This window comes from Cyprinodon variegatus, unplaced genomic scaffold, assembly GCF_000732505.1.
Source record: "Cyprinodon variegatus isolate N-32 unplaced genomic scaffold, C_variegatus-1.0 Scaffold1262, whole genome shotgun sequence".
Taxonomy (NCBI): Eukaryota; Metazoa; Chordata; class Actinopteri; order Cyprinodontiformes; family Cyprinodontidae; genus Cyprinodon; species Cyprinodon variegatus.
Window position 1 is genome coordinate 129,059 of NW_015151715.1, and position 16,821 is coordinate 145,879.

At 38.1% G+C, this 16,821-nt stretch overlaps 2 protein-coding genes across 2 annotated transcripts in view; one reads left to right on the plus strand and one right to left on the minus strand.

Moving 5' to 3' along the window:
* The window catches only part of tinf2 (TERF1 (TRF1)-interacting nuclear factor 2), a 14,637-nt gene extending 8,328 nt beyond the window's left edge, over positions 1-6,309 (plus strand). Inside the window, exons 7-10 of the mRNA XM_015401818.1 lie at positions 1,259-2,021; positions 3,479-3,537; positions 3,616-3,689; positions 5,690-6,309. Coding sequence (XP_015257304.1) covers positions 1,259-2,021; positions 3,479-3,537; positions 3,616-3,689; positions 5,690-5,809 — 1,016 coding nt within the window. The 3' untranslated portion in view covers positions 5,810-6,309. The remainder of the gene's footprint in view (positions 1-1,258; positions 2,022-3,478; positions 3,538-3,615; positions 3,690-5,689) is intronic.
* On the minus strand, positions 5,980-15,082 carry LOC107102491 (dehydrogenase/reductase SDR family member 4-like). Its single transcript, XM_015401820.1, has 9 exons — positions 14,944-15,082; positions 14,560-14,675; positions 12,882-13,059; positions 12,049-12,150; positions 8,729-8,799; positions 8,599-8,650; positions 6,756-6,890; positions 6,617-6,672; positions 5,980-6,536 (listed from the first exon to the last, which is right to left on the minus strand). Exons 1-9 carry the CDS (start codon positions 14,953-14,955, stop codon positions 6,422-6,424), a joined length of 837 nt encoding a protein of 278 aa, XP_015257306.1. The 5' UTR covers positions 14,956-15,082; the 3' UTR covers positions 5,980-6,421.
* Positions 15,083-16,821: the final 1,739 nt, after the last annotated feature.

The following is a 16,821-nucleotide window of genomic DNA, read 5'->3' on the forward strand; positions in this document are numbered from 1 at the left end:
TCATGTTTTGGGTGTACTATTCCTTTAAGAAAAAAAAAATGTTTTTGTCTGTCAATATGCTCTATCCAGAACTCCTCAAATGGAAACCTTTTATTTTCTCTCTGTTTATTTTCATAAAAAAATCTTCTTTATGGAACCTCTGGCTGTCTCATAATTAACTAAAAAAAATAATCAACAGATCGATCGATTTGCAAAATAATCGTTAGTTGTAGCCCTAAATTACAGACCTTAAAAGATGACTGTCATTAATGAAAAAGAAAATAATGTTGTTTTATTCATTTAGTTTTTTTTATATTTTACGTTACATTTGATAAGAGATTGGAAAGACAAATTTGAAGACTTCTTTATGTTTTTTGTTGTTTTTTTGCATTGGTTTCAGCCTTTAAACTTTAAACAGGATAATTGTTGTTCACCGTAGCATGACCTCGATTTGGTAGGAATCTTTAAAAGGGAAAATAAATACTAATAATAAAGTTGACCTTGCTGTAGAACACAAATTTGAATTCAAACAAGTACGTTTTTTGTTATAAAATATTGATCGTAAATCCAGTGTTAGCAGATGTTAAAGGTAAAGTGGAGGATGTTCTTTTTCCCGGTGGATCATCAAAATATGTGGTCCTCCTATTTGTCAATCATTTTAGTGATGTTTACGTAAGGCTCTCCTACGTGATCGTCATTCACCATTTTCCCTAACCAGTGGTGAGTCTTAACATAGTGGAAAAATTGCAAATCTTCCTTTGGAAAGTAAGTGTGTATGAACGATGCAAATGGCAACTTTTAAACAGAGCGTGGCCGAGGAGAAATTGGCTCGTGCGCACTCTTGCATGCGTTTAATAGCAGTTCCCCCTCAGTTGCAGGTACGGGGTTTTGTATTTGCATTTTTGTTTAATTGCAGCCATCAGTGGTTTATTTCCCTGTTTCAGACATTATGGTTGCCTATTATTGTTGGGCTTAGGTGCTGGAACCTCCCTGTCTTATAATGATCTGTGTACAGAAACCTTTGTATAATATGGAATTAGATTGAAGTTTGAATAGGTATGTAAAACTGGAAATAAAGTATCCTTTCCTGCTTTAAGCTGCTTCTCCATCCAGTCAGCTTTGGTGCTGATTCTCTATTGATCTGCCTTTGTATCCAAAATAAAATAAATGTGAATCCAAAGAATTCTATTATGGAAATCGATGAAATTTTAACAGAAAAATATATGCAGGAACCCAAAGCTCTACTGACCCCTAACTGCTTTTGGTTTTTCCTTCACAGCGTCTCTTCCCCCAAACATGGGGGACTCTATCCTGGCTTCTCTTTCTCTGCCTCCATCTGGAAAAGTCCCGTCTAACCAACCAACAGGGGTCAGTTTGTCTGCCCCTGAGCGGACAAACGGCTCAAAGCCAGGAGAGGCGCCGTTTATTAGGCCTGTTATCGGACTCATTTCTAACGACGATGTTCCAGCCATGATCTCTGCCAAGAAAAAAACCCTGCAAGGTGCTCAGGGGTCCAGTTCAAACGACCCAACATATGGTCAACAGAGTCCAAATATGAAATTCACTCTGGTTAAACAGAAGCCGCAGCCTGTGGAGGTGGAGCAGGTGCATGAGGAGAGGAGCCCCCTCAATCCCAGGAAACGGAAGCATCCTGAACCGGCAGGAAGCGACTCGGAGGAGGAAGAGATCTCTGAGAATACACCTGGAGGAAAAAGGATAAACAGGAACCAGAGAATCGGCGACACCGAGGAAGAGAGATCACACACCGCACAGAACAACGGCTGCAACAGAGAACTGCTGAATTGTTATATAAACAAGCTCGGCATCGAAAAACTCCACCTGCCTGAAGATCCGTCTCTCTGCTCTATGCTGGCTTCCTGTCTCAGCAGCAATCCCAGAGTGATTGTCCACAAACTGTCCTTTTCCTCTGTTAGCGACGGCTTGTCTGGAGGAGAGAAGAAGTCCTTTAACAAGCAGAAGCAGAGAAAGAAGTCCTCAACGTGGAAAAGAACACCTGAAAGTCCTGGTCTGGATGATAAAGAGTAAGGCTGAGGAATAATGAAGATCTAAGGAAATCAGTTTTTTATGCTCTGGGTTTTGTTGATCATCTTTGTTGTTGATCCATGTTATCATTTAATTACCATTAAGTCTGTTTTTTATATCTAGAGCAGGAATGTGATTATAACATATTTAAAGAAAACACCAACAACTCTACCAACAGGAGCAAAAAGATTCTCAGGGTTCATGCCATGCTGTAAGATCTGGAAATGTCAGATCTGCTTTCAATAATATGCTTAGTATGAAAAAGGAAAGCTTGTTTAAACTGTTTGCCTTTTATTCTGTTATCAAGAGGCTGACAAAGAGAAGGATTAATATCATAAGAAATTATGAATAATATCAATAAAGAAAATGTTATAACTACTATTTAGGTTGTATCTTTTATCCTCAAGGTCTGACATCAAAGTTTTTACCAAAGGATGACATTTTTAAAATGATATGTATTGTGAGATAATTCAGTTTCGTTTCCATAAGTCTGCCTTGTAGTTTGAAATGAATCAGATCTGAGTCCAGATTTAAAATGGAGGAAATTTCTCTTCCACTTTAGAGGTTTATGAATATTGTTCAAATAGTTTTTCATGTTTTCAGTGTTCTAAAGTAAAAAATTAACAAACAAAACATGGTAATCTAATTAGGGAAAAAATGTTGAATATTAAACTGCAAAGCAGATTGGGATCCCTAGATTTCACACAAGACCAGCGAGTAGGAAACTATAAAAACCAGTAATTTACCAAATCAGTTAAGCTGCCATAGCTTAGCACTATTAGATTGACAACAACACTCATCAAATCAAAGTCAGTTGGTTTTTAATCAGGTGTTTAAACATGAAGAAGCAAAGATTAAAGAAGTGAAACTGTATTTCCTGTGGATCCAGTTCATTCAAGCTGTTACAGGAGGTGGTGCTTTAGTAAAACATTAATAAAAAGCTTTGTTTTCCCTTAGTGGGACACAGCTGTTACTTCTAAAATGATTGTTAAACAAAGAAAGGTTACGGCTGTTAGGAAACCTGCTCTCTTTCTTTCTAGCTGCCTGTTAATCCGAGTGACTTCACTGTATTGTAGATTTGCAGGGAAATCTGTGTTTTTCCAGAAGCGTTGATGTTTGAACACTGCAGCTCTCATTCTATCCAGGCTCTAGAAATTCTTTTTCATTACGGTATATTGAGAAGATGCAATGGTTAAAAAATCCTGGTCAGTTTCACTCTAAAAGGAATTGGACATAAAAACTCTTAATTGGTGAATCAGAAAAATAAAAACCAACTTGTTATGATTAAATGTTCAAATTAATAGCATGGATTCTAAATTGAAATGTTAAATATTTATTTCTCTCGGCTCATCCGTTAATTGTCATACATTAGATGAGTTAAATGCATTAAATTAACCTGAAACCTGAGCTCTCATTGTCTGCAGTTACCAAACACTTCGTTTTTTTCACCCGACAGAAATCGTCCTGTTGTATCCAGTGGAAGCAGCTCCTCTAGCCGGCAGAGGGATCATGAAGGTGATTTAAAACCTTCAATGACTGATTGAAATTGATGGGGGAAAAAACTTGAATTTAATCTGGTATTTTTGCTTTTAGAGACGATGGCTGTGACAGCAGACGACTACGTAGCGGATTCTGAGGATGAGGCATCGAAGAACTTCAAAGGGAGGGTATGTATGCTCCAAACGTTATTGGTGATATTTTCCTTCACATAAATTACATTTATGCACAGTTGTTATACAGTCATGATGTAAGGAATGAAAATATTTGATATTCACTTAAGTCCTATTGGTTTTATATAACAAAAGGGCTTAAATGCATTTTTGTTTTTGTTTTCTTGTCATCCACCTTTGGTGTTAAGTTTATAATTTTAGACAGTTTTTTTGCGTGTTTTAAACTGTAAGATGGATACAGTAGTAGCCATTCAAAATGTCCCCACTTTCCTTGGCTGATCCCCCTTCAATTCCTTTTTAAATATAAATATTTTTACTAAAATGTTCTTTCTGGGGGGTGTGCAGGAGGCCTCTGTCCTCGACGCGGGCGACCCGGGTTTGAATCTGGCCTTTGGTCCTTTGCTGCATGTCTCTCCCCCTCTCTCATACCCCCTTTCCTGTCAGCCTACTGTCAAAAAAAAAACCCCAAAAAACAAGCCACTAAACTGAAAAATAAAAAAAAAATATTCTTTCCATCATGATTTGTGGACTTTAAGATCTAAAGGGAAGCACCATTTCCTGGTCAGAACCTGTAATTCAGTGAAAGGGTGGAATCGCTGTAAAAAATAATAATAATATGCAAGAGGGGGTCACTCCAGTAGCTGGAAAATGGGGGGGGATTTCTAAATTACTAAGAAAACAAGCTAACAACTGGAACATCATAGGGGTTGGATCTATCATTCTGTCCATCTGTTAGTCTATGAATGTCTGCATCATTCTATTCATTTATATCCTACGGAGCCCCTCTGATGACATGGTCAAAAAAAATTTTTAATTGTGGCCACGAAATAGTATTTCGTGCGCATGAAATACTACTTAGTTTTTATTTTCTGAAATTGTAAACTATCAGCCCTTTAAAGCCCGCCCATTAAAACTAGGCCTTATTGCTTTTCTAACATAAACAGAACTCGAGGTAAAAAAAAAAAAAAAACTCAAGGTCAAAAAAAAAACTCAAGGTCAATGTAATTACCAAATAAATATATGGTTTTTAGAAAAAAACTGCAAAATGTGCTTCTGTAAGAAATTCTAGAAAAATTTAATAGAAAGAAAATAATTTTTGTTGCAAGATAATCCTCAGTATGTCAATGCTGATACAGAGACTTAAATGATTTACTGTTTAAATTGGCTTTTTACTCTGTTATATAACTAAAGTTTTAAAATTAAGGTTTTTATCTTGCAGTATGCAACATTGGACTACTGCTGGTATTCTGTGAAATATTTTGCATTTACCTTTAAGACAGGCAGCCCCTACAGACCACATTTGAACACACAATTTCTCTTGTTTGCCACAAAGGAGGGTCTAATACAAGTTACCGAAACAAACTTCCAACCTGGACGATAAAGGATAAACTCATAAATAAACAATAGGAGTCAATATTGCAACCTGTTTGGATCTGTCAGCTGTTAGGTTTTGGTTTAGTGGAATAATCATCCATCTGAGTAGGATTGGGAGCAAATGTATAGATTCCAAGCAGCGTACAGGACTGTCAGGAGGTCCCCAAGCTTCATGAACTACCAATAATGTCTTCCTACCCTTCCTGGCTGCCAGCACTGTTTGGATGGCACTTATCTTGGCGGTGACTGACTGAATAAGGCCCCAGGATCAGCTAAGCCTGGCTGTTAGAATAATGAAAAGAGCTGCTCAGAATAAATCGCCATGGTAACGGATTGGTGAAACTGAGTGGAGGCTTATTTAAGCCAAGATATCTGGAAAAGCCAGGTTTAATCCACCATCTTGATTTTGTGTAACAGCCCTCTGGATTCTGAGGTGGTCAGGATGTTGTTAAAAAAAATCAAAAAATGAATTACATATTTTATATAAAGATTTATTAAATCTCAATCTGTTCAAATGTTTTATCTCAATTACTTTTTCTGATTTTCTAGCCATCAGTCAAACATATTTCCAAACTTCAAAGTTGTCAGCTGTCAAACTTCATTTTGTGCTCTGTCTCCCCCAGCTGTTCATCAAGCGTTACTACAAGACCAAACATGGCACATATGTTCCCACCCTGAGGGAGTTTTGGAAACCTACAATGACCCGACCGAACTTGCTGTCCTCCGCCAGCAAACGCAGGTGATGAAAGGAGGTCATGGCGTGCTGCTGGGATATTAAAACCATACCCGACTTGTGATATAAAAAAAGTTAACTTGGGAAGAAGTTGAAAGTATAAAAACAACCCACAAATAGCACTGTGACTTTTCATAGACTCTTATGTTTTTATTGCTCTTTACATGTATATTCACTTGATTTTTTTTATGTAGTTTTGAGGTAATTAAAATCCTTATATGTGCTTAACTAATAAAGATTCTGAATTGGAGTGAAAGCTTATTATTGTTTCATTGTTTTAAGTATAATTAGTGGGAAAAATAGATTTCCAAACATTTCAGTCATCAGTGATTTAAAAAAAACAAAATATAAAATCAAGCTCATGCTATTTAGACTCTGCACAGCTATATCTGCAACTTAGAAAATGCTTATTTTTTGAATTACTACCTTGATTCTAATGACTGAGGATGCATAAATACAAGGAATAAACATTGAACAATGATCCGTGATCTTGAGAAAATATAATCTTATCAAAAAAAACACCTTAAATCCATAATATCTTAGTTTTTTGTTTTGTTTTTTAACAACAATCACTTTGAAGAATAGAAGATCATAAACGGGTCTAAGGCTCAGTCAGCAGGGTTCAGAGTCGACAGCCCATTCCTCCCGTCACTGTGATGGTCTCTCCTGTAATGTAGGAAGCCTCATCTGAGCACAGGAAAGCTATCGTCCCTCCGATTTCTTCAGGTTTCCCGATTCTGAAGAGACATAAAGGAAAAAGTGAAATATTACATGAATTCAGCAGCTTATATAAAATATTTGTTAAACTAAGCTTCACCTTTTAATGCTGAGTTGCTTTTTGAACTCGTCCAAAATGTCTTCGTTTTCCCACAACTGGAACAAAAATCAAACCGTCATAGAGCGATCAACAACCATAGGCCTTAAAGTCCAAAACGTGTACGTGTTTGTGTTCTCACCGCAGAACTAAAGCGCGTCTTTATGATTCCAGGGGCCACACAGTTCACTCTGATGTTACTCTGAGCCAGCTCAGGGGCCAGCACCTTGGTTAGCCCCAGCAGGGCAGTCTTACTCACACTGTAGGGGCCCAGAGCCTGCAGAGAAGCAGTTAATCTACATTTTACTGAACCCAGAAGACAAACTCACTCCTCCAAATATCTTTACATATCTGGGAAAGATGTCTTAAAACCCTTTTTTAAATGGTAAAGCATTATATTGCACAAAACAGAACCTTTACACATTTGAAGAACTGGGAGAAGATCGCTCATTTGAAATCACATGTGCAACACTTTTTAATTTAATAGGTTAGACAACAAAACAAGCTATTCATGAAGACAGAGGGTTATTCTTCTAAAGAGGCTTGTATCCACTAGCAGAGCAACTGATATGATTAAAATTGAGCCTTTTAAACAATAAACACCTGGAAGGGCGCCACCAATGGCAGAGTACGGCAGAGGATCTATGGTGCTGTTGGACTATATTTCTTCAGAAAACTGGTAACTTTGTTAAAGTTCATGGCTCAGAGAAATCTCCAAAGAAAATCTAAATGAAGATAATGAATTAATGCAGGATAATCCCAGTCCCAAGATCTGATCATAGAATCAGAAAGAGGAAGAGCAGAGTGCTGATTAATGGAGAGGAAGAGGAGGGTTGTACAAACTAATCAGCCAGAGCCACCAAATATTGCACATGCGATTTTTGGTAAAAATGTTTTTCCCCGTCACATAAATATATTCAAATTACTTGCTTCAATGGCGCTATGCATTGTGTATTTCAAATCACATTCCTACATATTTTCCAGGGTGTACAACAACTTGGAAACACAGTGGTCCATTGATATACTGTATTGGTCCAAGTATAAGGGAAGATTTTCGTTAGAAACTGTCAAAATGTTAAGCCGCCTAATAATCGGGGTCTAACCAATTACACAGAATGACAGTTGTCAGCAGAGGGCGCCAGTTTTTTGTAAAGCCAATGATCTCATTGAAATAGAAAACTGGCTGGGTTTGTCTTTCTATCACAAAGAGAAGAAGTGACAAGGATGCTACAAAGGGAGAGTTGCTGCCCAAAATGAAGTGGATTAAAAGTCAGACAAGTTTGCAGACATTTGAGGCAGAGTTATGACGCCAATATCAAAATAACGGATCGTCAATGCAGTGGAGGCATCAAACAGCTGTCAGGCACCAAAGAAATATTGAATTATATAGTGCAATGTCAGAGGATGGCACGCTCAAAAAGACCATAAAAATGCAAACAGCAAAAGAAATGTTTATCAAAAAATTGCAGAGCTGCAGGGTGAGAGGAGTGCAGTGAGGCAGAGGCCGTCTGTGAGGAAAAGCCTCATGCAGGTTTTGAGACGTTCTGTGAGCAAAGTTCAGAGTGCATTCGAGCTGAAGTGTTGCAAGATTTCCCTTAAATGTGTCATTACTGTGTTTTTTTTTTTTACTTTCTATTGTTTAAATGCACAAATCTTTCAGTGCAATCATTCATTTTGTGTGACCATTTTTTTATAACCGTTCTGCTGCTGTAAACCCCTGAATGTCTCCAATGTGGGACAATAAAGGGATTTTCTATTCTATTTCAATGAAATCATTAGCTCTTCAACATAAAATAGTTAATTAAAATAGTCTATTTTTATTCTTTTTAGTCTTTTTGTTTTGTTCCTAGAAAGAGGGGATCATCTTATTATCAGGGTCGTCCTATGTTCGGGTCAGTATTGTACTTAATAGGGGAAAATATTGCGAAAACATGAGATGTTTAAACTTTAACACCCAATATTTCTGATGATGCATCTTATCTGACCTGCATCGGTTGGTATCCAGCCACAGAGGACACAAATATTATGTTTCCTCCTCTGAAAGAGAAATTCAGATGCATCAGAACCATTGCAGATCACAACATCAGAGGTTAACTGCTTCCCTTCTGCCCTCACCCTCTCTTCTCCATGTGAGGCACCACCAGCTTAGTCAGGAGGAAGGCTGATTTGACATTTACAGACAAAATCTGGAAAAAAAACAAAAACATTGTTATTAAGCTTGCAAAAAAAGTGTAAAACAGAAATATTTGTTTTCAATGTGTGTAAATGATGTTGCAAAAAGCCTCCGTCCTCCTTAATCTTAACATTTTTGTCAGATGACATGAGGTTTTAACTGGGTTTTATTTCAAAGAGGCACAAAACAAAGCATGACTGTGAAATGGAGGGACGATTTTAAAGAAATTGGAGAGTGGAATGCTGCGCACTTTGACACCTAAAAAGTCAAATATATACAATTCCTTTAATAAGTAATCTAAATAGTGAGAATCCACCGGTCGGTAGTTTTATCTGTGTGAAAGCACCTGAGGTTTTATTAGAGAATATCTGTTAATAAACGGCATTAAAAAGACCAAGGAGCAGAGCTGACAACTCTGGACTTATGAGAACAAAAGGGAACTTTTTGACCTCAGTACAAACAAAAACGACCAACTTGTAAGAAAAAAATTGAGTAAGAAACAAATTATTTAAAAGATTACTGAAACATGTTTTTCTTGAGAAAATGGCTTGAAAAAGTTCAGTTTAGGTCACTGGGCATGAAGTTTTCTAGAAGACATTTCACCTCTCATCCAAGAGGCTTTTCAGTTCTATCTAGTGGTTGGGAGAACTGAGATTAATATACTGTCGGTATATTAGAAAAGAAAACGGGGGGACAAAATGTGACTTTAATCTGTCCAGTGGATTGGCCAAGGAGGTCACAATGGGGGGTGTTAAAGGTCGTTAGCTGGTTCCGATGGGTCGTTAACTCCTTCGTCAGAGCATCAATGAAGTGTGAGTCAGTTGAGGGTGCATTGGAGGTGAATCTTCTGGGTATTGTTCCAAAATTTCTTCGTAGATGGGTGAAAGGTTATGTCTAAGACTACCTCCTCTTTTAAGAGATGTTTTTTTTCCGGGTTAAAGGTGCACTAGGAGATCTTTTCTAACACATTTTTAACCTCGTGGCTTAAAGATCTCCACACAGCCGCTTAGCAAGCAGTGAAATAGAAGGTCTGGAAGTGAAACTAAAATAAATGGTCCCAGCTACAGTGCGAAATCAATGACTAACCCCAACCAATCACAAAAGACGGCCCGTTGTACACGATTGGCTCCATGACACGTCACTCATGGTCATCTTCTTGACCCTCCCCCCTGTGTGTGTACCCTGACACATGAACGAAGCGACCCCCCAATGCTCGTGCAGGACGCCATGGCTGGAAGCTAGCCAATGTCATGCTGCGTTTACACGACCCGGTGATGGTATGCACGGGGCCGCCCGTGTCCAGGCTACTTTCACCGGGTCCTGTTGGTGATTCTGTCCCCAGCCCCGGAGCTCACGGCTCTGTTCTTCTTAATAAATCCCAGACAATTTTGAAATTTCCCCCGGACATTTTTTATTTAGGTATGAAAAGTAGGACATGTCCAGGAAAAAGAGGACATCTGGTCATTCCTGTTCACACCTAAAGCAGCAGAGCAGCAAAATGGTGCTGCTTCATTTTTGATGCTTGTACAAGTTTAGTTTTGACACGCGGCTGAAGCATCTTTGCTGCTCTGGCTGCGCGGTGGAAAAAGTGGGTCTGATGCGCATTGGGTGGAGCTACCCTATCCTTTCTTTGCCTGTAACAATGTCAGCTATAATGCTGTGATCAGCGGGTAAAAACCAGTTAGAATCTATTTTGAAATGAGAAAGTCCACCTGAAAACATCGTCAGTGAAGTCAGTTCATCCAGATTACCATCCTGCCTTCAAATATTATTTCTGTCGAAGTCGCTCAGACCCCTGTACAGGGGCGGTGCGCTGCTCTAGGCGCGCTGCAGACAGCATGCACGTTTATGTGTTTTGAAGGCATGGTTTTTGTGGGGTTGTCTGAAGGGATGGTTGTGTTTAAAAATACAGCTTGCTGGAAACGTTTGTCCAAGATCTCCTAAAGCACCTTTGACAAAGAATCTTATCCCTTCGCTCAAACCATCTTTCTTCCTCGGCCAGAATATGGACGCTGTTGTCCTTAAACGAGTGTGCTTTAGCCTTCAGGTGTAGGTGAACAGCTGAGTCCTGTCCTCAGGAGTTGGCCCTCCTGTGTTGAGCCATGCGCCTGTGTAGCGGTTGCTTGGTGTCTACAATGTACAGATCTGTGCACTCCTTACTACATTGAACGGCGTAAACCATGTTTTCTGTCTTGTTCTGGGTGTCTTATCTTTGGGGTGAACCAGTTTTTGTTTTAGAGTGTTGCCCGGTTTGAAAATGACCTGAAACCTCCCAGAACCAGAATGAATCAACTCCAACTGAGCAGTAATATGTTGCAGAATGACCGCTTTACAAATGCATGATCAGGAGCGCTCTAGGTCCAATCCGAATGAGTTGGAGCTAATTATTAGGGTTGGGTATTTCAGCCAAAGTCCTTAATCAATTCGATTTCGATTCATACGGTTCTGAACTGATTATTTTCTATCTGTTTTTACAGGAATGAAAGTGGTTCAACTGTGTTTTTACAATACTCATGTTTTTTATTTTTTCCTTTCCTTTCATATCAAACACAACATGCAAACTTGTAAATCAGATAGTTTACACTTGAGATGTAAACAAAACTATCTCAAAAGTGCAAACTAGTAGTGAAAAGTGAAACAAACTGAAGCCTCACGTTTAGCCCTGGAAGGTTTATTGTCGGATGTTAGCATAGCGCAATATCTTGTCAATTCATTTCTGAGATTTGTAGCATCTACAGTAACTGACCTCCACATTACAGATCTTGCAATGTGTGTTTTATCCAGCACATTATCTTTAGTTGTTTAAAATCCAAAATGGTTCCAAACATCAGACTTGGGTTTGGACAGCTTGCTGAGCGGTGGGCTACTTGTGTCGGTATTTGCACACGCCTGCTCATTTGAACGTGAACGTCACGCACTATAAAACTAATCTCTCTCATTCCCTACACATTGATTTTGCAAAAATTTAAAGGAATCGATCCAAAATAGATTTTTTTTTTACCCAGCCCTACTAATTTTCATGGAAGATTGAGCAAATATAGTAAGAAAATGCTAAATCTGTTAAGATAATAAAAAAAATGTCTATCACACTTTGCTGATTAATATTTATATAGACTTTAAAAACCATGCATCGTTTCCCCTTAGGCTCACAGCCATGCACTGACCCAATAAAGTCCCAATACAACATAAGGTTAGAGGTTCGGACACTTCAAAATCTTCCACCTTTATGAATAATATGTTTCCTTCATGTTTTTTTTTTTACCTTGTCCCAGACTTCCTCAGTGGAGTCTAAGGTGTTTCCAAAGAAAGGGTTGACCGCTGCGTTGGACACCAGGATGTCGATCCCCCCACACTGATCCACCGTCTAAATGAAACACACAATCATAAACTAAACACTTAAATCCTGGAATTAGAAATTCCACAAAAAGGACACATCTGGAGGCCATAGATCTACATCAGAAATAGGGAGATAAAAGGAACTTGGGTCTACTGGATGTAAACCATTTATAAAGACATGGTTTCCATGGAAACCCTTCACAGGGGCAGGAAGCCTTCTTGGGGTTTTTTCCAAGTTGTACCCCGAATCTCACCTCTGCTGTGGAAAGGTTTATGATCTGCTGAAGCATTTAAAGGGCTTCTGTCCTTGAAAGAAAGGCTTTAAATATGAAGTGAAGGGAACTTGGAAAGCCTGAGCCGACTCATTACAACGTTAGGCATTAGTGGAAACCATCTGAATGTCTGCAGACAAAGAAAATGTGCCGCCCCAATTGCACAGAAGGAGGCCTCTTGGAATCTCTTTGCCAGATCTCTCCACATCACATTAGGAAAGAAAGGATCTCAGCTGAATGTGTGCATCTATCCCCCCCCCCTGAGCAGAGCTTTCTACAGGTCTGATCTGCAGCCACAGGAAATGTTTGAGGTTAGTATGAAAAAAAAGAACTTATTTCAGTTATAATCCAAGATTTTAGTCAAATTTTCCATTGAGTGGATAAATGTCATAAGATATACAGAAGATTGTTTAATGCTTTGATTACATTATTGGATTAATAACTGCAGAAAGCCAGAATGTATTCTACTAAAGACACTAGAACCCACCAGTCGAACCAGCTTCTCTCTGTCCTCCCCTTTGCCGACATTACATGTGGTTCCAGTTACTTGGATGCTCTGGCTCTGCAGTAAAGCCACAGCCTTGTCCACGTTGGACTGCCGCCGGCTGCTTACGACCACATGGGCCCCTCTCTTTCCCAGAGCCTGAGCTGCAGCCAGGCCGATTCTGGGGAAAAAGGGTGAGAGAGCCAGCATTAAAAACAAAAAAAGCAACGGGCTTATCATGAGAGAAGCAGTGATTTGTTAGAACTTTCCATGCCTGTTTCATCTCATCCCAACCACACATTTCAAAGGGATTTTATGTGACAGGAAAACAACAAGTCGAGCTATGAAGTGGATGGAGAAATATACATGGGGTTGAAAACATTAGGGTATTAGTATTCCAACCCTGACATCACCGCATAAAATCAGGCCCAACCAATTATCTTTTAAGTTTGCTCAGTGACATAAAGGCTAGAAGTCATTTCAGTGTTAATACAAGGCTGCACCTCAGCCTAAATACACGAAACATGGTGGTGGCAGCATCATGCAATGGGGTTATTTTCTTTAGCAGGGAGAAAGAAGCTTATTTATCAAGGCTCCACCGACTGAACAGCTACTATAAACAGTAAATGAGGTTTCAGCAAGTTTTAGAAACCTACATTTATACCCTTATGATTTATTTGTGGTCTTTTTTGTTTTTTTAACTAGGTGAATTATCGAAAACAACAACAAAAAACTAGGGATGCACCGATCCGATACCTGAACTGGATATTGGCTCTGATTTTGACTATTTAACTGGATTTATTTATACATTTATATCTGTGTTTATGTTTTACCTTTTCTAACATTGTTTATATCAAAGCTCACATGGTAAGATATATGATTTATTCATTCAATAGTTGAATCAGATCGGTATCGAATATCGGCCCATGTATCGAAATCAGACTGGATTGGAAAAGATGGATCAGTGCATCTCTAAAGAAAACATTGTTAAACATAAATAAGCTGGTTATAAATAATAAGGTTTTGATTTATCTTTTCCTAAAATGAGAAATACTAGACTAGTGACAGAAAGACGTTAAATAAACTAATAAACTAACTTGCTTGTAGATAGCTTTAAATTTAAGATGATCATATCTTTTAATACTTATCAACGCCTCTTCACTACTGGAATATTAGCAAGACTTTAAAACTGACATTTACAGACTGAGAGATGTTTATTTCACAATAAATGAGCTAAAACTCCAGTTTTATTTGTACAAGCCTGCTTGCAGATGTAATTAGAGCGAAGAGTGTCTACCACGCATTGACTGGGGAGGCTGAAAACCATTTCATGCATATATTATTTATTTCCCTTCACATCACAACTACTTACAATTTTATGCTGCTCTATTTTAACAAAAATCCCAATTAAACACATTGTATTTATTTGTGTTGGAATGTGGCGCCTCATGACCTCCAGCGGTTTTGTTTTTTTGCAAGAGACTGGAAGTCCTGAGGCATTTGAAACACTATCTTGGTAACATTCCATGAAAAAAAAAAGGACACAGAGGCAAAATATTCTAACAGATCCTCTGCATGTTTTCTTTGTGTTGGGAAGCTGATATGTCAGAGCAATAAACCACAATCACCTCCTCTGTCTCTGTTTTAGCTAAAAAAAAAAAAAAAACAGTCATTTTTTTACCCATCTGTGGAGGCTGTAACAATAGCTACTTTCCCCTGCAGACTGCTTTGAGACATGCTTCTCTGGCCAAAAACAGGGTAGGTCCTCAGAATGCTGGATATACCCCGAAACATCACCTGTGGGCAGAGTAGTATGGTTACTTCAAGTACATACTGGTTAACTAGGGCAGAGGTCAGGGACTCTTGCAGGATTAGTTATTAGATTAAATTTAGGGCTCTAAAAGGTAGAAAACAAAGAAAAACATTAAAATCACCTATACTGAAAACATAAACACCCATTAATGGAGCAATAGTGTAAATGGTCAAGTATTTCATCTATGTTCTGTGATATATTTAGAGCCGGTGCGTAAAGGAATGCACATTTTCATAAAGACGGTCATCTCACCATGCAGGACATGTACTCTCTAACGAACGACGTCGCAACGGTGGGTTTTTGATAAAAGACAAAACTAAGGTAAACTCTTGCGAGAGGACCTTTGACTCATGCTACAGTTACTCTCTTCCGGGTAAACGTGTGGATGTCAAAATAAAATAAATGCGAATTATTTTAATTTGCCGAGTTTTACATTATGTTTGCACGGGAGTGATTTCAGTTTATATAATTACTTTGTTTTTTATCGTATTTTATTCGTAAGGTAACTTAACTATAATTTTAAAAGTCTTTTTAAGCTCAGTTTTCTGATGAGTGACAAAACTTTACGTACCTGAACGCACCACGAAAAGCAGCCAATCACAGATGAGTTGCATTTGCAACAGTTAAGTTCAGAGAATAATTAATTAAACTGAATAATGGTGAGCGCGGTATAGAGTTTACTGTACGCTCATAGGACCATTCAAACAAACTAAAAGATACGGAGAGTGATGGTTCGAAAAAATATTTTGGCCTCACTGACCACGGGGTACGTAAGCGCGTCCGCCATTTTGTGAGTGGCACGTTCTCCTGGACAGCGATTTCTGAAATTGGAAGAAGCAGTCAAGCACTAACAATTACAATATACAAGGTTCTTGGATTTATTTATTTTTAATTTTTTTGTTTTCCTCAGTTTGTTTTTATTTTGTCACTCATATTAATGGGCACAGACCTTACAAGCAAAAATAATAAAATAATAATAATAAGCAAAAAATAGCAGATTCCATAACACTTTCTTCCCCATTGCTATTAGACTGCTGAGTGTTTTGTAAAATTGTTTATTTTATTGTATTTTATTATATTTCATTAATTTAAAAAAATGAAATGTTAGAAATGTAAATATACAGTCATATTACTGTTTTTATGTTGTTTTTTTACTGTTTTCAAGGCTGCACTTTGAAAAAAAATAAATTGTCTGGAGAGCTGTTCTTAACTAAATTTATTTTGTTACATTCGTGTACACAAAATGACAAATAATTCTGTTTAAGTCTAAAATGCAATTCAGTTCATTTTATTTTATTTATATAGTACCAATACACAACACACATAATCAGAAGGCACTTTACAGAGACAATACAGTCAGGTTGGTTAGGAAAAATTGTTGATTGCATTTAGTCATTGACTTGCAAGAAATCCTCCTCCTAGAAGAGCTTGTGGCGACGACTTTTGCTTGCATTTTGTTGCACTTTACTGGACATTAATCTACCTCTGAATATGTATCAAGTTTCTTGAAAAACATGGTAGTTCTTATTCCTAAGGTAAATTTAGCTGCACAATTTATTTAATGCCAAAATACCGCTTAAAGTGTAGCTAACGTCAAAATCCACTTCTTTTTTTTTTGCACATAAACCCATCAGGTGGCACTCTGAAGTGCATTTTCACCATTTTCCTGTAAATCTGTTAGTTCTGCAACATTTGTCATTAAGGAACACTTTTGACCCAAGTGTTAGCTTAATATAAGATTTAATTAATTGATTTCTCCAGAAAATATAAAGCACTTAGGCAGCACTGATGCGCCATGCATGCTGATTTTCTCAAAAACTTGCCTATGTAATTTGAGATGGTCAGATCTGTAATGGTCATGTGTAACCTAGTATAAGCCAGGATGTAGCTCAATTTGAATTCAACACAGTATCAATCAGGTAAGGCTCCGGGGAAAAGTCTTCACAAAAGGGGGGGACATTCAGTACAATTCTTCAAGCTGATTTGGTAAATCACCAAGTGGCATGTGCCTTCTGTTGAGCTTTTAGCCAATCACAGCAGTGTTAGAAGCTGTGCCATATCACATGCTTGATTTGTTTTACAACTAGCGAAGTTAGCTGATAAATAGGATTTTTACCCAACCCGGATCTT